A 23,046-nucleotide genomic window follows, 5' to 3' on the forward strand; every position below is an offset into this window, starting at 1 on the left:
AACAATTAAGTTACTAATTCTCTATTTACATTAATTCTATAGTTTGTAAACCTTGGTACACAGGGCAGTCATACTTCTTCATTACATATACAGGGCTTTGCTTTCTATGGTTCTGTTATGTCAAGGTAAGTTCATCAGTTTTTAAGGTTTGTTTTCTTTTTCAAAGCAGCTGTTTACAAGGGATTTTGACTTACTTCCAGATATAGAGATAGTCACTAGCAGGAGAATCTTTACGTCTCTAGATTAAATATAAATGGTATTTCCAACATTTGAAGACACATTTAGGAAACCTCCACCATATATTTGTTATGTATTCCCATTTACAGAGCATACCTAAAAATAATTTAATATTACAAAAATATGTCTTGCCTTTCTGGTTGTTTCTTTGGAGCAGGATTGTACACTTATGTAGGCAGTTTGTATTGCTCAGAATAACTTGCAATGTGCTTATTTGAAACACTATAGGGACAGCTTGGTTTAAAAGTTCATTAACAAACAATACATAACCTGAGTCTTGATATCTTTAACCCTCTTGTTAGGGCAGACAGTGTCCACAACTAGTTCACAACTGACAATGAGATCTGCCAGCACAGTACAGACATGATTAATTATGGTAAACATCAACAGCCCAGCACCCCCCCTAACGTTACATGGAAAGGAAAGCTAGGAAGGGTTTTTACCTTTTTTTTCTTAATTACGCTTTGGAGTTTTCAGAAAAAAAGCACATAAAAAGATAAACAACAATTTTTAAATATTTTTTTAAAGTTATACAAAGTTATACAATGTGAATGGGAACATGTAGTTGTTTTCCTCGTTTGACTACAAAAGGTGGAATACACTTTAAACATGAAATTCTGGCAGCGCAATATCAAATGTCATTTCCACGTGAAATTTAAAATACAAAAATATGTCCTCAATGAAAATGCCCAATAGTTATTTAATTACAGCTCCAAATATTTTGCCAATTGGCAGTACTTCAGTTTTTGTTTATTGGAAAACTGAAATCCTCTTACTCATAAATGTCTGTCATAAATCCAGATATGGAGAAAGTGGTAACTTCACCACACCAATGGTAATAGAGATTAAAGTGTTTTTTGCAATTGGATAATCAACAGACAAAAGACAACACATTTCCGAGGTTCATAAACTCCCCCTCCATCAGGGATCATACAGGATGTCATATAACTTCAAAAATGCCTAGACTCAGAGAGATTTGAAAATGTTTATAAGTATCACATAAAATGATAGCATCAGCAACTAATGCAGCAAGAAGTAAATGTTTCAAATCTCTTTCGAGTCCAGACATTTCTAAAGTTACATAACATGTGAACTTTGATGAAGGAGTGTCTGAACCCCAAAACATGTTGGGTTTCTTATTCTACTTTTTCTACTGAATGGTAGAATGGTAATAGAGTCCAGAGTGTGTTTTTTATTGGATAATCATACTCACAGATGTGCTTTGGTACATGGAAGTGACCTCACCAAAGTGTGTCAGTTTAATTAACAGGACTGTCATTCACATCATTGGACATTTATAATAGGAGATCTATCATCCCTTATGCATGTACGTCTATCATAAATCTAGCATTGTAAATATTTTGGTCTAATACCGCAAACCATTCATTGACATAAAGCTAGGGTGTATGACTGATCAGTGAATTACTTGTAGAGAGCAGGAAGTCCCTTGCGCTGTGTGAAGGAAGATTTGGTTATTTAAGGCCTGTCGACCCTCTGCCATCTTCTTGCTGGGTACCTCACCTGCTCTGGAAGTAGTTTGCTAGCTCTGACGCTTCGTGGTTCAGGCTCCTCAGGTGCACGATTAAATTTCCAGAGTTGGTGAACATGGCACCGCATGTTTTACACTCATATATCCGAGGCTTGCGGATAATGTGCCGGGAAACCCGCATGTGGTGTTTGTATTCCCCGAAGGAAGTGAATGTGGCACTACATATCTGGCACCGGAAACAGCGTTTACCTTCGTGTTTCAGCCGATGCATCTTTAAGGAGTATGCCCGAGTGAATTTTTTCCCACAGCGATCGCACTGAAACGGTTTAATTCCTGAAGAAGAGAGAGGCATAACACAAATCACTGATATTTGTAATGTACAGAGACCTAAAATGTATATAACACTAAAGCTGGTTATACATTACACTGTACAATCTTCTTGGATTGTGTATATACACTCGCTGGCCACTTTATTAGGTACTCCTTGCTAATGCCAAGAAAATATACCCCACAGCATTACAACACCTTCACCAGCCTAAACCGTTGATACAAGGCAGGGTGGATCCATGCTTTCATGTTGTTTACACCAAATTCTGACCCTACCATCTGATTGTCACAGCAACTAGTCTGCCCATTCTCCTCTGACATCAACAAGGCATTTTCGTCCACACAACTGCCACACGCTGGAAATATTTTCTCTTTTGTGGACCATTCTTTGTAAACCCTAGAGATGGTTGTGCATGAAAATTCCAGTAGATCAGCAGTTTTTGAAATACTCAAACCAGCCCATCTGGCACCAACAACCATGTCATTCTGATGTTGGGCTTGAACTTCAGCAAGTCATCTTCACCTGGTCCAGATGCCTAAATGCAATTGAACAGGTGTAACTAATAAAGTGGTCAGTGAATGTACATGCTGTGTACCCCTATTAATGCCTATGTAGACTCAGCCTAACAGAACCATGAACTAATTAAACCAGAACTCCAGGAAAGACTAAGACACACCATGCAATCCAGCTAGGACTGAATGAAAATAAAACATTTAGAGCTTGTGTAGACAGGCAGAAATGCTTTGTTTGGCTAATGCAAACAAATCTGAATAGGACCACTGTGTTTACAGGAATAGGCATGATGTTGCTTTAGAACAATCATCCATACTGCACCATTAAAGTAAATCGGAAACTCTTGACCTGCATTTTAAGTGCACACGCATCATATTGAGGAAAACATCCATCTATACAAGCCCTAAAGACATTTTAAGTGGAATTTCGCTGACTTCAATTGCCTAGGCATGGAAACCAGGAAGTAACTGAAGAAATAAAACAAAAAAACAAAAAAAGATTAAAACAAGCAAATATATACTTTCCCATCTATTTACAAATGCTAGCAGCATAAGAATTAAAAATAGTCAATGTTGACTGAAAGGGTAAAGTTCCACTTTAACTACAGTTATAATAAATGTCTAAATATTTCTATTAAACTCCCATGATTCCCTGTGCATCAGAAATAAGGCTGACAGCAAGAGTAAAAGCACGGTGTACCCAAGTGGTGTAAAATCAATTAGCAGAATTACAAACATTTTAGCAGATAAAATCACTCACACATACATTTATCTACTGTAAACTTAGTTGCTGAAGATTTTCTTTATAAAGAAACCATTTACTTCATGAGATTTAGACAAAACTGGAAGCTTTGGAAGGTCTAGTAACAGCAGAACAAGATGAGCTCACAGGAATGCATGAAGAAAATGGAAGCAAACCTGGGTCGGAGTTAGAAGCCATCAAAGTGCTCTAGAGATAAAAGCTGAGAGAGAAGTGGACAGATGACACCACAAACATACACTATGGACATTTATATCCCCCACCCGCAACACCTCCAGTACTTACCAGAATGTATCAGCATGTGCTGCTTTAGGTTCTGGATCCGAGTGAAGCGCACTCCGCAGGTGGGGCACTGGAAAGGTCTATCAGGGCCGTTGGGACTAGGCCGCTCTGTACTGCTTGTGGAGGGAGTCAGGTAAAGCTGGTAGGGATACTGAACATTTTCCAGTCTAAGAAAAGACAACAGAAGCATAAACTTTACATCAGTGTCTCCTTCAGAGGACCTGGCATGTGAGCTTTACACCAGAGACTCGTCCAGTGCAAATGTCACATGAGCATTTCACTAGAGGCTCCTCCAGAGCACCTGTCACATGGGCTTTACACCCGGAGCTTGTCCAGAGCACCTGTCACATGAGCTTTTCAATAGAGGCTCCTCAAGAGCACCTGTCACATTAGCTGTACAAGAGAGGCTCCTGCAGAAGACCCATCACATGAACTGCTGAGAAAACACAGATCAATCTATAACCAGGGTGGGGCTTCCTTCTTTAGCATCTTCTCAACACTACAACTTCTATTTATTGGAATATAAAATTAATATGTTGTGTTTTCCAGTTAAGTAAAGGTAGAAAGTGACCAGCACTCTAGAAACGAGTTTTCAAAATTCATTACAAACACGTTACATACAGCCTGACATAATCAAGGGTGGGGGGATTAAGATTGCTATAGGTTACTGAGCTCTATATATGATGTGTTAACTTATATGTTCATTGTCTCTGAATTAGCCTGATGAAGGGGACCCTGCAAGGCCCTGAAACACTGTTACTTGGACTTTATGTGACATTCTCATATTTTGGAGTGCTGCTGACTTTCTACTTTCTCACTACTGCATGTAACCATCCATTGCAATCACTGCATTGTCTTTACATGGTTAAACACTGCCAGGACTGTGCAGATCTACACAAGATTTGCTAAATGTTTCCCCATGAATCACATTCCGGTTATGTTCCCATTCTGAAACCTACTGCATGAAGTTTCTACTGTGCAGAATAACACAGTGTCATCAGGGACTGTATTTTCAATGTAGATGAGAAATTTGACACACAACCCGTAAAAGTCAGTGATCCTTACTGAGCACTTTTGAGTTCTGACAGGACTGTAGCATATGTCCCCAAAGTAAATGTAAAGCCAAGCACTAAAACCTTCTGTAATATTTAACATGTTGCTAATTTATAATAAAGTAAGTTATAAATTGAAAAACATTTAATGATCCTGCTATATGGGTTCTTGTTCAGGTACTTCATGTCATGGGATGGCAACACTCTTTCGCTCAATAGTGTTCCTGCATTGACACCCTGTCCCACAGGCTTCTGGAGAAGATTACAAGTAGCCCTTTAAAACACACATTATGGTACACTGCTGTCATCATCAGGAAACCCACCCCCAAAAATGCCATGCAGCCACCACTGGAGTGTATGAATACAGAAAGTGGCTGCAAAAAGGCTGCAAGAGACCAGCAGCACTGAGATAAAATAAGAGATAAAAAGTGAAAATAAGAAATTTTGACTTACCTGTAAATTCCTTATACTGGAATAAAATATTGGACATGTATTCATAAAACCATTGGTTATATGCTGCTACCGTCATGTGATTGTAAGTTGGCAAATGTGATTGAAACTTGCTACAGCTGCCCCTACAGTGTACCCATACAACCTCACCCATTCCATAAGGCTCCAGTTTTTCAGCAAAAAATATGCAGTGATCAAAACACAAAGGGGAGGGACCTGCATCTTGTACATTCCTCTAAGATACAGAACAGTAAACCAAAATTTCTATTATCATAATCGTACAGTACAGGAGCTGTATTCATAGACCATGAGACATACACAAACAATAAACCTAAAGGGGTGAGTAACAAAACAGCAATATACAACTGCCAACAGGCCCACAAGAAATGAAGGGTTTAGTGACCCAAAAATCATCGGAGAACAGCTTGAAGCACCCTTGTGAACGAAGCTCGCATCAGATGAAGCCTGAATGTACACCTTGGAGAAAGTGGAAAACGTATGATCAGAGGGCCAGGTGGCAGCCTTTTAATTCCAGGATACATATGACGGATGATGAAAAACCCAAAAGACACCAATATGGCTGGTGAGGTTGACTCTGATGGGAAAGGTAGGAACATTTTTCTTAAGGGTGTAGATCAGCCTTTCGTACCCTTTTCAAAACAGAGGAACCCTTGAAATAACTTTCTGGTCTCAGGGAACCCCTGCTAAAAATTAGTATATCTACATCTCATGATGCATTAGTGTGATGGTAAGTGGGAAAAATATGCCTTACACTTATGGTCACTGGGAAGAATTACCTACTTACAGATAGTTAAAAAGATCAATGGTGTTAGTGGGAACATATGTGAGAGGCAGAAACTGTCCATTGCTCAAGGAACCCCTGAAAACCTCTGGAGGAACCCCAGGGTTCCATGGAAAAATTAGTGGTCTAATCAACCTAGAAATGGTGGATCGGGGAACAGGGAATCCTCTGCAAGATTATTATTACATCAAGTTTATATAGCGCCAAAGGGTTTGCTCAATGCTGTACAATAGAGGGGGGGACAATGCATGAAACAGTACAGCAACTACAAACAGCACACGAGGGGTTAGAGGGCCCTACTCTTTCGAGCTTACAATCTAGAAGGGAGGGGGTAGTGGTACAGGAGGAAATGGCTGTGGGGGATGGAGTGGTAGGAGGAATGAAGGAGAACGTCTGTTAGGTGAGAGTGGGGTAGACTTCCCTGAAGAGGTGGGTTTTCAGGGAGCGCCTGAAGGTGAGGAGGGAAGGTGACAGTCTGATGGATTGGGGTAGTGAGTTCCAGAGGATGGGGGAGGACCTGGAGAAGTCTTGCAGTCGTGCGTGGGAGGAGGAGACCAGGGAGCAAGATAGAAGGAGGTCCTGTGAAGAGCGAAGGGTACTGGTAGGGTGGTACCTGGGAATCAGGTTGGTGAGGTAGTTAGGCAAGATCCTCAAGGCAGAAAAAGAAAGGGACTCTGCTTTGGGAAAAGAGGTCATGACTGCCATGTAGACAGTCCTGACCATATCAAAACAATGTAGGGCTGTTTCCTTGTCATGGCCCTGGGGCAAGAAAGAGGGAAGGAAGGACAATGTCCTCACTGAGGTGGAAAGAGAAGGGCACCTTAGATGATAAACTGGATTTTTTTTTTTGTACTCACCGTAAAATCCCTTTTTCTGAGTTCACTGATGGACACAGCAGCTTCTTCTTTAACCTTAACGAAGCAGGGTTTTATAGCCCCACCTACAGGAGGACAATAGGCAAAAAAAACCCACAAAAACAAAAAACACTTGGCACATCATATGGGCAGTCCTCTCTGGGTACAAAACCCCCTCTCTGCTATTGGTCTCCAGTCCGTCACAAGCAGTGTCAAAGGAGAGATCTTCCTAGAGCAGTGGTGGCAAACATAGGCACGCGTGCCACAGCGGGCACACAGAGCCCTCTGTCAGCACGTGAGTCAAGTCGCCCTAGCAGCCGAGCATCGGATAACAGCGCACATAGGGGCCATGCAGTTGCTCGGAAAGTAGTAGCGGCGCCAGGCGATGACGTCATGAGCTGAGCCTCATTAGCTGCAACTCGTGAGCTTTAATACATACGTTTTTATGAACACAAGATTTTAGCTTGTGCTGGTGGTCAGTGGAACTTTGTCCCCTTGTGCTGGTGGTCAGTGGAAGCTCTGTTATTGTGTTTTTCTTTTAAGACAAAAGATGTTAATATAGGAGTTGTTTTTTCTAAACTAATCCCTCAGTATTCAGGTTTAATTGCAGTGTTGGTACTTTGTGATAAATAAGTGGGTTTTGGGTTGCAGTTTGGGCACTCTGTATCTAAAAGGTTCGTCATCACTGTCCTAGAGGGTTGGGTGCTGTGTCCGTCAATGAACTCAGAGAAAGGGATTTTACAGTGAGTACAAAAAAAACCCATTTCTCCAACATTCATTGATGGACAGAGCGGCTTCTTCTTTAACCTTAACGAAGCAGGAATGTCCCCAAGCAGTGCCTGAATGAGGGGAGGGAAACCATAAAATGTAAAAAGAAAGAACCCCCGGAGCAAAACGACCCCAAAAGTAGAGGCCCAGGAGCCCTAAACAGCCATCTGCAACACTTTGCAGCCAAAACTAGCATCAGAGGATGCCAACACATCAATTTTATAAAACTTTGTAAACATGTGCACAGACGACCAGGTCGTCGCCTTGCAAACCTGAGGAACAGACGCCCAGGAAGTGCTAACCGCCCTAGTGGAGTGCGCCGTAACCAGGAAGGTGCTTAACAACATACATTTGAACAATCGTCTGCCGAATCCATCGAGAAATAGTGGCAGAATATGCTGCCAGGCCCTTCTTCGGACCATCCATGAGGATGAAGAGAGTCTGACCTCCAAAAGGCAGCAGTTACAAAAACACGTGAACCGTGCGGACCACATCCAGGGAATGCAGAGCCACCTCTTTAGGGTTGGTTGAGGACACAGTGAAATCTGACACCACCTTTGGGATAAAGGAAGGAGAAGGCTGTAGCACCACCCTGTCCTTGTGTAAAACCATATAAGGCGACATGTAGGACAAAGCTGCCAACTCCAACACCCTCCGAGCCGAAGTGATAGTGACAAGGAAGACAACCTTTTACGAAAGTGTAAGCAAGGGGATTTCCTGAATGGCCTCAAATGGAGGCCTTTGAAAAATAGACAGCACCAAATTAAAATCATGCAGTGACAAAGGGGAGCGCACAGGAGGACTACATGACGAACCCCTGAATGAAAGTGTGCGTAGCTAAGGGCCGCTGAAAGAAAAATAGCTACAGCACAGACTTGACCCATGATTGTACTCAACGCAAGCCTTTCATCCAAACCCCGTTGGAGGAAGGCCAACACCCAAGCCACAACGAAGGAACGCAGATGGAACCCCAAGGCTTCACACCAACCAATATAGGCTCTCCAGGTGTGATGATAAATATTCCGGGAGGCAGACTTATGGCCTTCAACACAGTTGGAATCAACGAGACAGACAACCCCATCCTTCAGAACCTGACTCTCTATAGCCACGCCGTCAAAGCCAACAACGGTAAAGTAGGGTGGAAGACCGGCCCTTGAGACAGAAGGTCTTTCCGAAGAGGCAGCCTCCAGGGAGAATCTACCACCAAATCGCACCACGTCAGCGTATCATGAACGACAAGGCCAGTCCGGAGTAATGAGGATGACTGGGATCCCTTCAGTCTCTATCCTGCGTAGTAGATGAGGAATACGTCAAAGGGGTGGGAAGGTGTAGATGAGAGTGTACTGATCCCATGGTGTTACCAGCGCATTCGCAGTATCTGCCGAGGGATTCAACGATTGTGCCAAAAACCGCAGAACCTTTGACTGAGACGGGAAGCCAGAAGATCCACGTCCAGAGTCCCCCCAGCAAATGCAGAGTCGATGCAACACTTCCAGATGTAGGGACCACTCGCCCTGATCCAGCATCTGACGGCTGAGATAAGAAAAACAAAGTCGGTCGCCCAGAAAGGGCAGGTCCACCAGAGCCTTCTTGGAGGTCTGGTCCACTGACCAGCAATTGAGCCAAAGGACCTACCGGAGCACAATGGCCGAGACGGACAGTTTGGAAAGAAGAAGAGCTACATCAAGGGCTTTGTACTTTAAGCTCTGGACCAACTGGTCCGCCAGCTCCACATACGCTTGGGGTAACTGACTAGAAGTCCAGCCTTCTCATAGAGCCTTGGCCTATTCCGTCAGTGTCTGGGAGACCAAAGCTGTAGCCAACAGTTCCTAAGTTCCAATCTGGTGACAGTGAACACTGAACGGGCCACCGCCTCTGCCCTGCGGTCCCGAACAGGTACCACATCAGCTGACCCCGCAGGGTCGTCAATCTTTAGCGTTTCATGCACCGAATCAATAAGTGCCGCTATCAATGCTTTCTTCTGTGTGGCAACAGAGGCAGAGGACCCATCGGCAGCAGGATCTGGTTCGATCTCAGAAGTGTCTGAGGACAAGCCCGAGGTGCCTGAAGGAATTCCTGCCGCTGGCTATGGGAAATTGGCCACCAAGGACCTCCCCCAGCTGGCCTGCATCACTTGAAAGCCACTCAGACCCCCAAAAAATGACCGCCGGCTGACGTGTCTGGCACTAGTGGCTTTAGGCCTAAAACTTCCAAGAAAATGGCCACTGTGGCTATAATAACAAGGCTGCTGGCCATCCCACACCCCAGATCCAGGCAGGCATGCATGCAAACCATAATGGACACCTCCCCCCACAGCAGGACAAGACCCCCACCAGCCCCAGACTGCAGAAAGAAGGAAAGAAAGCCTGCACTACCAGGGTCAAGCCAGGAATGAGGTAACAGGCGTGTCCCTACTAACCAATCCAGCGGAGCGTGCGGGTGAAGCTTCTATGACAGATCCTCCTCTCCCCGAGAGACGTTTAACTCGCTGGCCACCCGGTCTGTGGGGCATAGTTGCGGCCGACCAAATGCGGAGCTGGCGGTCTGCGCTCTTGCTGGTCAGACTGGGGTGACCACTGGATCTAGATTATCCAGCTCATCACCAGCCCAACTGTTGATAGAAGATATCTGCAGGAACACAAAAGTTCAGGGGAAAAAAAGGAAAAGTTGTGGGACCACAAGTCCCAGCGAAGCTTTAGGTCCATACTCCTGAGATACTAAGCAGAAAAGACTGGAGACCTATAGCAGAGAGGGGGTTTTATACCCAGAGAGGACTGCACATAGGAGGTGCCAAGTCTTTTTTTCTGCCTAGTGTCCTACTCCTGTAGATGGGGCTATAAAACCCTGCTTTGTTAACGTTAAAGAAGCCGCTGTGTCAGTTAATGAACGTAAGAGAAAGTAAGGTTTTGGTCTCAAAACCACCTAGTTCTTTCGCAAAACACGAGCGCTGCTGACTCAAAAACACGCCTAACAGAGGTGCTGGCAGCCAAGAAGGCAACTCTAAAGTTGAGGTCTTCCAGCAGAATGTCTGTAATCGGTTCAAAGGGAGCTCTCTGAAGTGCCAGGCTGAAATCCAAAGGTGACAAAGGAGATGGAATAGGAGGAATAATATGAGCAACTCCTTGTAGGAAAGTCTTGATAAAGGATTGTGAGGCAAAAGGTTTCTAAAGGAGACCTGTTTCTTGAAATTAATCACAGCCAGACATTGGTCAAGACCAGAGGCCAAAATTTGAGTGAAAGTATTTAATAGGATTAAGCCTTCTGTCCTTCCACCATAAAAGATATAGCATCCCATATATGATATTAGATCCTAGAGAGTTGAATTTCCTTGCTCTGAGTAGGATGGGAATAACCAAAACAAAGATACCCCTATCCTTAAGGACGTAGGTTTCAACAGCCATACTACGTTAAAAACAGAAACTGAAAGCAGGATGGACAGGGGACCTTGGGCCACCAAGTCTATTTGGAAAGGAGATGGCTTGCTTGTCGGAAGTCTAAGTAGATCTCTGTGTATATATTCGTCTGTGCCAATTTGGTGCAATGCGAATCACCAGGACACTTTTCTCCTTTATCTTGCACAGCAGTCAAGGGAGGATCTTCATTGGAGAAGAGACATAAAACAGATGGAACAGAGAACAAGGAATCACTAGTGCATTTACTGCAAAAGCTACATGATCTTGGCCATCAAATTGTTCAGTCTGGTGTTGAATCTGGAGGCCAGAATGTCCAAATCTGCATTTCCCCACTTTAGACAGAAATCTCAGGATGCAGAGACCGCTCTCCCAGGTCTAGGCATTAATGGCTTAGAAAACCTGCCTGACAATTGTTCACACCTGAAATGTGGATGGCTGAGAGAGCTGGAAAGCAAGTTTCTGCCCATGAGAGCATTAGTCCTGTATCTTTTAGGGCTGCTAAGCTTCTAGTAGCCCTTTCATGGTTTATGTGGCATTATCCAACGGTACTCGGACTGGGTGACCTTGTACCAGGGAGGTTCAATGTTGTACAGACAATCTGAAAGCTCTCGTTTGCAGAATGTTTTTGGGGAGTTTAAGCTCCTGCAGGGACCATATCCCCTGGACAGTCAAGAGTTGTAAACTGACATCTGTCATTACAACATTCAAGTAAAGGAAAAAAAGTCCCGGTTTCAGGGCAGAATTGGAGATCCACCGTGCTAGGGAGATCCTTGTTAGGCTGGGTATAAGCACTGGGTGATCCAGGGATTGGATCTGCTTGTTTTACATCCTGAAGATGTTGGATTGAATACGTCTAAGGTAAAACTGGGCAAAGGGAACCCTCATGCAGATGCAAACTGAAGCATGGTGTTTTGAACCGAGAGTGATAGAGCTGCACCATAGGGAGGCAATCTTCTCCTAAGGGAGGAAGACTCTGGGTTGAGCTGTGTTCAAAATTAGATGCAGGTACTCAAGACAGTGTGGGCTGGAGAGCGAATTTTGGAAAGCTGACTATCCAGCTGAAGGATTGAGGGAACTGGGTGATCCTTTGGACCTTGGCAGACAAGGCCCTGGCTGAGCAGTCCCTCAACAGGAGGTTGTCCAGGTAACCTGTGACATAAATGCCCTGGGTTCATAGAAGTGCCAGAAGAGAGACAAGCACTTTTGTGAATATTCAGGGTGCAGAGAACAGCAGCACCACAAACTGGAAATGCTGATCTCCCAAAGCAAAACACAGAAAGTTTTGGCTTCGCATACAGTAGGACGTGTGCTTGGTGAGCTCCACTCTGCATCCTGTAATTTATCCTGATTGGCACCTCATTCTCTTGCTAAAACGGCATCTTGGGCCCCTAGGGTTTGCTCCGGCCCCCCTGCTATCACTTGGTGCCCCGTTTATCCTGATCTGAGATGGGTAAAAAGGGGGAAAGAAACTCGGGCCTTGCATGAGTCGGCTGGGCAAGATGGCAGTACACTGATCCGTGCATCCAAGGAGAAGCAGAGGGAGGCTGCTCAAATGTTTTTTGCTAGGCCGCTCACTAGGGAAACTTCCCAGAAACAACTTTTGGACTCCACCATTGATCCGGACCTAGACTGTGCAGGCTGTACTCAGATGCCTCTTGCACTGGCAGAACGCGAGATCCCATCCTGCAGTCCCACAGTGGGTATCCCACCATCCCAGCCTCATGGAACAAAGGCTGCTGTTTCCATTGAAGATCATCTTGAACCCACCCTTAGAGAGATTCTCTCCGCAGTCACTACATGCACCTTATCTGTAGCGGTTCTTGCCGGGGAGGTGAAAAGGATGAGGATGGCATTGACCCTGGTGCATCCAGATATTCAGAAATTGCGGGATCGCACTGCAGCCTTGGAGGGGAAAGTGAGTACCGTGGAAGATGATTGGAAACCATTACATAGGGACGTGTGATATGTGTAATCGATCGCTTCTACTAGTGCATCTAGATTGGAAGATTTGGAAAATCGGTTAAGCCGCAACAATGTGCGCACAGTGGGTATCCCAGAGCGTGCCGAGGGTAAAAATCCGCCAGGAATGGTTTGGGATGCAATGAAGGCCTTCCTGAGGGGCTTGATTATCCTGGAGATTTCAGCGTTTAAGCGTAGATCCAGGGAGTGGGAGAAGGTACTGTTAGATGTTCAACAGCGGGAAGTTCAGATAATCCAAGACCCAAGCCCCCGTAACTGCACCTCCTGGAAAGAGGCCCAGACCCTTTATGAATCATTGCTTACTCAAGTGGCGATATTTTTTGCAACAAAAAGAGAGGGAAAGTACAGGGTACCTCCTTACTCTCGTTGCGAAGTCACAACAAGGGATGTCCATTATAGACAAGATTGAGGATGCCGATGGAGTGATGTGCACAAGTCATGCGGAAATCCTGAAAGTTTTTCATCACTTTTACGACGATCTGTATGCTTTTAAAATTGTAGCCACCCATTCTGAGCTTTTTCAGTTTCTAGATACAGTACCTGCCATTTTCCTGTCTTATTAAAGACTGACCAAAGAGAACTAGATAAGCCAATTACTGTTGAGGAGCTATCCGAAGCTTTAGCAGGCACCCCCAGTAATAAATCTCCTGGCTCAGATGGATTGCCATTCGAAATTTATAATAGATACGGTGTATAACTCCTCCCGGCATTACGCAATGTCCTGAATGCCGCCATGGATGGAAATGGTTTGCCCCCCTCCATGAATGATGCGGTTATTATAGTACTATTGAAGACTGGAAAAGATCAGTTAAAACCTTACTCCTACCGACCTATTTCCCTTCTAAATACGGACGCTAAATTGTTGGCCTGGGTCCTAGCTACTACACTAGCATGGATTATTGGTAATATCATACATAAAGATCAGTCGGGGTTTGTTCCTTCTAGAGCAGCAGCTAATAATATTCTCAGACTTTTTTTGAATTTGCAAATTCCAGTGGACAATCCTGGGGGAGGGCAATTTTATCTTTGGATGCGGCTAAGGCATTTGATAGTGTGGAATGGCCTTATTTATGGGAAGTATTGTCTAGATTCGGCATTGGCTCCAAGTTCATTAATTGGGTGCGGCTTCTCTATGCGGCCTCTAGTGCCCAAATCCAGGTTGCAGAGGGGGAAAAGGCAGGGTTGCCCTCTCTTGCCCCTTTTGTTCGCTTCGGAGTTAGAACCCTTGGCGATTTTGGTGCGACAATCTCTGGACATCGTCGGTTTTACAAGGGGTGTTCTCTCGGAAAAAAAATCCCTTTATGCGGATGACACTGTTATATTTGGTCGATACTTCCACATCCTTAGATGCTGTTATGCCCCTTATTGAAGGTTTTGGTATATTTTCCGGCTTTAAAATTAATTGCCATAAATCGGTGCTGATGCCCGTGGATCCTGTAGATCTCCCCCTCCCAGCCTGTGCACAACACATCCAAGTAGTGTCTACATTTAAGTATTTGGGGGTGGTAGTCTCTCCTGATCGTAAACAGTATATTTCTCTCAATCTTTTACCTCTAATCCATCAGCAGAAATTGAAGTGTAACAGTTAGTGCAAACTCCCTCTGTCGGTGGTGGGTAGGGTCAATTTAATTAAAATGATTTGGGCCCCTCAACTTCTTTATATCTTTCATAATTCTCCCATATTGATTCCTAAGAAATGGTTTTAATCACATAGAGACACAGTTTAGGAGTCTCATTTGGAAAAAACAAACGGCTAGGATAAAATTGTCCACGTTGCAATATGGCAAGGAGTCGGGGGGCTGGCAGTTCCTGAGCCTAGACTTTATTTCCTGGTGGCCCAAGTGCAGCAAGTGCTTGGCTGGGATTCATGTGATAGTACTGATCCCATTATAAGTTTGACTTCCCTTCCTGATTCAACCATTTCGGCTCTTTCTCATCTTGAGATGGCTTTACCGGTCCTTCCATCCACGGCTCCAACCGCAGACCTCTTGAAGTGCGTCTGGAGTGCATTAAAAGCTTCCTTTCATATTACCGGGTTTCTTTCCTGTACTCCCTTGTGGAACAATGCGCAATATATAGAACTGGCTAAACTGGAGGGTTTTCACGACTGGAGTGATCGAGGCCTGAAATTTATATCTCAGCTGTATTCGGGGATAATCCTTAAGTCCTTTTTACAACTGCAAATGGAATTTACATTTACACATAAGCATTTTTATCGATATCTTCAGCTACGCCATGCAGTACAGGCTCAGTCTTCACTCTCCAATCTCATATTAACAGACTCAGAGGATGTAACTCAGGCAACCCACAAGAAGGGCATGATTTCTTGTGTATACTCCCAGCTGTTGTCCACAGTACAGGATCAAGCTAGTCTCCAGGATAGGGCGTAGTGGTCCCGGGATATTGGAGAGTTTGCTAGAGAAGTCTGGGATGCTGCCCTGGAATCTGTTCTGGTGATTTCCCTTTCTCCCTCTCATAAATTGTCTCAATTCTTTATTCTCTATCGAGCGTATAGGACCCCTGTGCAACTGTAGGGCAGGCGTGATTCACCCGATTGCCCGAGGTGTAGGGTCCAACAGGGCGATTTCATTCACATGCTCTGGCGCTGCCCAAAGTTACATAGATATTGGAGTGAGGTTCTCCAATTTATTTTTCTAGTATCGCAATATACTGTTCCCCATGATCCCTTGCAATGTCTGCTGGGGGCACTGGACCAAGAACTGTTCCAACCCGGAGTGTATATTATGGTATCTAGACTATTATATCTGGCTAGGAAGTTGATAGCAAGGTACTGGTTATCGTTGGCTCTGCCGACTAGTAAGCAATGGAAAGACTATGTTAATTCATTACTCCCGCAGGAAAAACTCACGTACCAACATTGCAATGCTTATCGTAAGTTCCAGCAGGTATGGCAGGGTTGGCTGGATACACCTGGGCTTGCCGCTCCTCAATTGATAGCGGACCGACTTTTGCAGGTGTGACATTTTATATCAGGTGTGTGGCTCAATTTCTCCCATTAGGGCAGATCATGTGCATCCCCCATTTTCTCTGATGAGATGTCTCGGGTGAACCAGATGTTTTTTTTTATTGTTTTTGGCTTTGTTCCTTTCCCCCATTTATGTTTACATCAGGACGTGAAGGAATAAAAGGTAAAAAGGAAAAAGTAAGGTATTGTTTATATGGCCTTGGATCCTTGTGGTCTCCGTTTTGATTGCTTACTATTTCTGCTATTCAAACCATTATGGGAACTGCGTATCCACATTGTTCTATTTACGTATATTCCTGTTGATGCAGTAATGTCATTGTAGATTCTGTAAGTACTGTTCCATTTATTTTTATTATCTTGGCAATAAAAGTCGTTTGTATTAAAAAATAAATAAAAGCCTTTTACACTTATGAAATGCTTGTAATTATACTTCAGTATACCATAGTAACATCTGACAAAAAGATCTAAAAACTAAAGCAGCAGAATTTGTGAAAATTAATATTTGTGTCATTCTCAAAACTGTTAGCCAGGGCTGTACACAAAAATCTGTTTTGGAGTTTAAAGTCCAGAACTGGGTAGAAGCCACCATTGAGTTTTGGGACTGTATATATGTTTGAATACAAACTTTAAATTCACAACTGGTACAGCTACCCCTTATTGTGTCTGAAGTTGGTGCAAGGCGGTCATTGAATCTGCCTTTCCTTTGATGCTGGCAGATTGGAAGGTAAAAAGCGGGGGGGTATTTTGTACCCCTTAGAAATGACAAATTGGGTCCAGTGGTGCAAGATGTTTTGGATCCACAGTGGTGCAACTGCCAACACATTCCCAAAGGCATCAACACAATATAGAGCTGAAGGGATCAGTTGTAATTGTTCTAAGAGAGCAGGGTCTTCAAAGTCAGGCTCTTTGTCTTTGTTCATCTGTATCGACCAGTTGGCGATAGTCTGGCAAATGGAAACAATTTCCAGCTGCAGGCCTGGACCTGCAAGAGCAAATAGGGCCTTTAAAATGGCTTCAAAGCACCTTTCCACAAAATTCTTAAAGTAGGCATAATCCTCAATAAGAACTGTAAGGTGTTTATTGAGAACTGAAATGGAAGGGTCCTTTACGGAAGAGACAATTCCTTGAAAAGTTTGGGAAAATTGTAAACATTTTCAAGACCAAGTGCACAATCAGTGTGTGTACTAGAAAACTCTATAGACATAGCCAGTTTTTTAGTACCTATAGAAGGGTCTATTTAGGTTGTGGAGAATCAGGTGCTGTTAGACAAAGACTAGTGCACACTGCATCAATTAGTGTTTCCACAGTGGAAAGCATCTGGCCATAGCTTGTACCTCATAAGTTTCAGGGGAAGGAAAATCCTCTGCTGCCTCCACTTAAAAAAAAAAAAAAAAAAATCAATGTCCACATTACTTTCCTCCATATCTTCAAGTAACAGAGCTTTTGCTTCTGATTCTTGAAGAAGGTGAGCAGGGAAAAGGGAATATGTAGCATTTTTGGCCTCTGGAAACCAAAAGGTTCTTGAAATGTCGAAAGTTTTCCAAAGAATTCAGACCTAGTGACAGAGAAATCTGCTTTTGTCAAACATGCTGCATAGTGTGTGCTTAAAGGGTAGCTGTATTACCTCATCCAGGATGCTGGGTATATTAAAGTGGTTGTAAAGGCTCAAGGATTTTTACCTTCATTCGATGCCTGAAGGTAAAAACCTTCTGTGACACACTCCGATATGTATTCAGAGCTAATATCAGACTTCCTGCCTTTCACAGATGTCCGATGTTTCCTGGATACCTACAGAAGTTATTTATATCTCTAACATATTATGGAGCTCCATTATTCATCTATGTATCTTAAGTGCATTAGACTTTGTAGTTCTGTATTATTTTCCACTTATGGAATCTGTTATCCTTTTTGACATCATGAATAGCAATCAATATAACATCAGAGCAGTGCTCCCCACTTTTAAAAGTTCATAGTCTTCCACCAATTGGTGACGAAATGTGCAACAAATCCCAAACAGTCAGTGAGATGTCAAATAGCTCACAGCTTCACTCCTCCACCTTTATTCAGAGTAGCAGATCAATCAACCTTTGTGCTCAGCAAACTACATCCCCTCAGGATACAACACTCACCGCAAGCAAATGCCTGTCATATTACTGATAGGCAAACAGCACTTTTATTCGATCATCCATTAAGGTGGATTCATCCAAAGTCTTCCTTCTCCACAGCAGCACTTTAAAACTCAAGATAAGGGAACAAAGCAACACACATAGCATAATCCGTTTAACAAATTTATTGCTTGTTCATTCCCATTAAAAACTCACTCACAAACATAAAAAGAATGATCCCTTATCACAATCTCAATTCATTATACGTCAGACCTCCACCATCACAGTAATGCATGCAGTATCTCACCACCCTGTCGATCCATGTACGGACGTTATTTCCTTCACGCTGTTTAGCCACATCCCAAATGTTTCGTACTTACGACTTCTTCTGAGATGGAGCACCGGCGGGAGAGGGGAGGGGGGGTTGGGGCTGCTCTGTGCAAAACCACTGTACAGAGCAGGTAAGTAGAACACATTACTTTTTTTTTTTTTTCTTTTTTTTAATTGCCTTTAATATCACTTTAAGGTACAGACTTTGCCCGTCATGGTGGGAATAAACCAAACGGGGTCTTCAGGGGCTGAGTACCATAGAAACGGGCCACCAACCTGGACCTGTATAGCACCCTGCAGCTGACTTTACATGGTTCACTTTGTGCCAAGATGAGTGCCTAACACAGGTTCCAGTGCCCACAACAAACAGGCAGCCTGACAGAGTGGGGTCCAGGTATGGTTCCCGAAGTACACACCAAAAGTAACAGATACAGAAACTGCTAGATAACGCAAGGCAATAAGTAGTCAGATCCCGACAGAAGTTTTAGACGGAAAACATTTCAGTGGTTTAATAAAAGAAAATAAAAATATTATTCCAGAGCAAAACAAATCCATCACCTAAGGACAGTAGCAAAAGAACTGGAGCCTCACAGAATGGGTGGAGTTATATGGGTACGTTCTAGGGGCAGCCTTAGCAAAAGTTTTTGCCAGTGCCCAAACACCTGAAGGTAGCAGCATACAACCCATAATCTATAGATACTGTACTGTACCATTAAGATAAATTGTTTTTCTTATAATGCTGCCAGCAATTAGTGGTGAGAAAGTTTGCATGGCAAATAGAAGCCGTAGTGAGTCATTCCTCCCTGTGTGCATTGAACACATTACTAACAGTGGATCTTGCAGTAACTTTATAACTTTGTGTGAAACGATTCCTGAAATGTCACATTAATGTTTTTTTCAGAAAAGCTCCACCTCTTTTCATTAACAAGCTGTCCTTGAGCTCTAGTTAATGAATTTGCCTAGGCTGAGATGATGCCATCAATCTGCTGCAGACAGGAGGATTATTTCCTTAGGCTGCTTTCACACTGGATCAGTTTTTCTTTTGTTTTCTTGCATTAACGTGGTAGAAAAAGATCATGACCATTAAATCCAATGCAACTCTTTACATTGAAAAATGCAATGGACCAGCAACTGACCAAAGACCTGCAAGCTGCATTTCTGGTACATAAAAAAGCCACACAAAAAATGCACCTCCTCATTGAAATGAATGGAAAAGGTGTAAAAAAAAAAAAAGCAACAAAAACACAACTGCAGCTGTTTTCGGTTCATTGTGAGTCACATGTCCTTTTTTCACAGTTGCAAAATGCACTGGAAACGTGGCAAAAACACAAAAAAATGCATATGCGTTTTTTCAATGGAGCAGTGTGAAAGTAGCCTTACTTTCCTCTCACCCAGGGATCATACTGCAACATTACAAATTTGTAGTAAATCCCAAGGTGGGAGACTGCAGCAGGGACTGGTCTGTGTCAGACATTTGTGAACACAGCCAACAACTGCGCAGGCACCAGGACTTACGTAACTGTGTTATCTCAGTCCAGCTAGACCAGCAATGGGCAAACTACGGCCCGGCGGACCTTTTAATCCGGCCCGCGGAGCTAGGCTCCCGCTAGGCTCCTCTCACAGACCGCCCTGAAGACCGGTGTAGCATGAAAATCTGTCTCCTATGAGGATCTGTCCCCCTCGACGTATCTGCGCATGTGCCGGAGATCGCTGATCGGCTGCTAATGCCTGAAACTGGCACATTCGCAGATACGTCAAGGGGGACAGATCCTCATAGGAGACAGATTTTCATGCTACACCGGAACGGCGCGGGAACACGGCGAGAGGAACGCGCGGAGCAAAGGTAAGTGAATTGACACAGGGGGGACTTGGGGACTTAATATGGGGGATGAATTACTATATGGGGGATGAATTACTATGGGGGATGAATTACTATGGGGGATGAATTACTATATGGGGGATGAATTACTATGGGGGATTAATTACTATATGGGGGATTAATTACTATGCTTACTATGGGGGAATATTACTATACTTACTATGGATGACACATACACATCATTCATCTACTCTTGGTCTGGCCCCCGGGTCCAATATATGAACCCATTGCGGCCCTCAAGTCAAAATGTTTGCCCACCCCTGAGCTAGACCATGATGATGATAGATGGTGACCATGAATAATGGATGAAAAAAAAGAGGACTCTGTACTTCTAGTGGGAAAAGTTGTTGGAAGGTATTGTCATGGGGAGAAATATGATCTCTCTGAGAGGAAAAAAACTGCCTGGAAGTGTGTTACTGATGCATTATTTAGAATATACCCTGTTCCAAATTATTATGCAAATTCTATTTAAGTGTCACAAAGATTAAATATTCGTTTTTCAGTTTAACTCATGGATGGCATTGTGTGTCAGGGCTCTTTTGATCACTGAAAACAATCTCGGACACGTGTGATAATTAGATTGGCAGGTGAGCCCAATTTAAGGAAAAACTACTAAAGGAGGGTGTTCCACATTATTCAGCAGAGCACCATTTTCAAGCAATATGGGGAAGAAAAAGGATCTCTCTGCTGCCGAAAAGAGTGAAATAGTTCAATGCCTTGGACGAGGTATGAAAACATTCGATATTTCACGAAAACTTAAGCGTGATCATCGCACTATTAAGAGATTTGTGGCTGATTCAGAGCACAAACGGGTTTGTGCAGATAAAGGCACATTGAGGAAGATTTCTGCCAGATCCATGCATCGGATCAAAAGAGCAGCTGCTAAAATACCATTACATAGCAGCAAACAGATATTTGAAGCTGCTGGTGCCTCTGGAGTCCCACGGACATCAAGGTGTAGAGTCCTCCAGAGTCTTGCAGCTGTGCATAAACCTTCTATTCGGCCACCACTAACCAATGCTCACAAGCAGAAACGGCTGCATTGGGCAGAAAAATACATGAAGACTAATTTTCAACCAGTCCTGTTAACTGATGAGTGCCGTGCAACCCTGGATGGTCCAGATGGATGGAGTAGTGGATGGTTGGTGGACGGCCAGCCTGTTCCAACAAGGCTGCAACATAAGCAAGACGGTGGTGGAGTCATGTTTTGGTCCGGAATCATGGGAACAGAGTTGGTTGGCCCCTTTAGCATCTCCGAAGGTGTAAAGATGACATCTGCAAAGTATGTGGAGTTTATGACTGACCACTTTCTTTCCTGGTACAGAAGGAAGAACTATGCTTTCCGTAATAAAATCATCTTCATGCATGACAATGCACCATCTCATGCTGCAAAGAATACCTCTGCATCAATGGCTGCTATGGGGATAAAAGGAGAGAAAGTCATGGTGTGGCCTCCATCCTCCCCTGACCTCAATCCTATTGAGAACCTTTGGAGCATCCTCAAGCAAAAGATCTATGAGGGTGGGAGGCAGTTTACATCCAAACAGTAGCTCTGGGAGGCTATTCTGACATCTTCCAAACAAATTCAAGCAGAAACTGTCCAAAAACAGTTAAATGGATGCAAGACTTGTGAAGCTGCTATCAAATAAGGGGTCCTATGTTAAAATGTAACGTGACCTGTTAAAATGTTTAAAAGGTTAAAATGTTGTTAAAAGTTTGATTGAAATAGCTTTTGATTTCAGTAAATATTCTGCAAACACAACAAATGACAATTTTCAGTTCTTTACAACCTATAAAGTGTTTTGAAACTTACTGTGCGTAATAATTTGGAACAGTGCATTGTAAGTTTTTTATGTTTAAAAAAAAATACTGTTATCATTAGGAGGTTTGTTCAATAAAATTTGAATTGTACTCTTAATAGTTGATAACATGAGAATTATGCTGACTGTTATTTACATCAATTATTTAAGTAAATGAGAAAAATATCATTTGCATAATAATTTGGAACAGGGTGTAGTGTTAGTAGTAACGAGGTGACAGCTTCACTTTAACAAAGCACTCACCAGCAATAAAAATTAAGTGTACAGTGGGGAAAATAGTTATTTGATCCCTTGCAGATTTTGTAAGTTTGCCCACTTACAAAGAAATTAATGGTCTATAAATTTGTATCGTAGGTGTATTTTAAATGATAGAGACAGAATATCAACCAAAAATACAGAAAAAACACATGACACAAAATGTTATAAATTGAGTTGCAGTTCAGTGAGTAAAATAAGTATTTGATCCCCTACCAACCAACAATAATTCTGGCTTCCACAGACATGAGGTACACAGATTAGTCCTGTCAATTGAAGAAGGTGCTCCTAATGACAACTCGTTAAGTGTATAAAAGACATCTGTCCACAGAACCTCTCTTTCATTCAAACATCATCACCATGGGCAAATGACCAAAGAGCCATCAAAGTACATCAGGGACAGGATTGTTGACCTGCACAAGGCTGGAATGGGCTACAAGACCATCAGCAAGAAGTTTGGTGAGAAGGAGACAACGGTTGGAGCGTTTATTCGCAAATGGAAGAAATACAAAATAACCATCAATCACTCTCGGTCTGGAGCTCCATGCAATATTTCGCCTCATGGGGTAAGGATGATCATGAGAAAAGTGAGGGTTCAGCCCAGAACAACACAGGAGGATCTTGTGAATGATCACAAGGCAGTTGGTGGCCACAGAAACCAAACAAACCATTGGTAACACCATACGCCATCATAAATTGAAATCCTGCAGTGCCTGCAATGTCCTCCCTCCTTAAGAAGACACA

General features: G+C 43.3%; 1 protein-coding gene across 1 annotated transcript in view; it reads right to left on the reverse strand.

The window, feature by feature from the left end:
* The window catches only part of ZBTB44 (zinc finger and BTB domain containing 44), a 121,480-nt gene that overhangs the window by 28,813 nt on the left and 69,621 nt on the right, over window positions 1–23,046 (reverse strand). The window contains exons 4-5 of the mRNA XM_089660088.1: window positions 3,612–3,775; window positions 1,759–2,059 (exon numbers count right to left, since the gene is read on the reverse strand). Coding sequence (XP_089516214.1) covers window positions 1,759–2,059; window positions 3,612–3,775 — 465 coding nt within the window. The remainder of the gene's footprint in view (window positions 1–1,758; window positions 2,060–3,611; window positions 3,776–23,046) is intronic.

This window comes from Staurois parvus, unplaced genomic scaffold (assembly GCF_062004578.1).
Source record: "Staurois parvus isolate SC_StPar_1 unplaced genomic scaffold, SC_StPar_1.0 ptg001200l, whole genome shotgun sequence".
In the NCBI taxonomy this organism is placed as follows: domain Eukaryota; kingdom Metazoa; phylum Chordata; class Amphibia; order Anura; family Ranidae; genus Staurois; species Staurois parvus.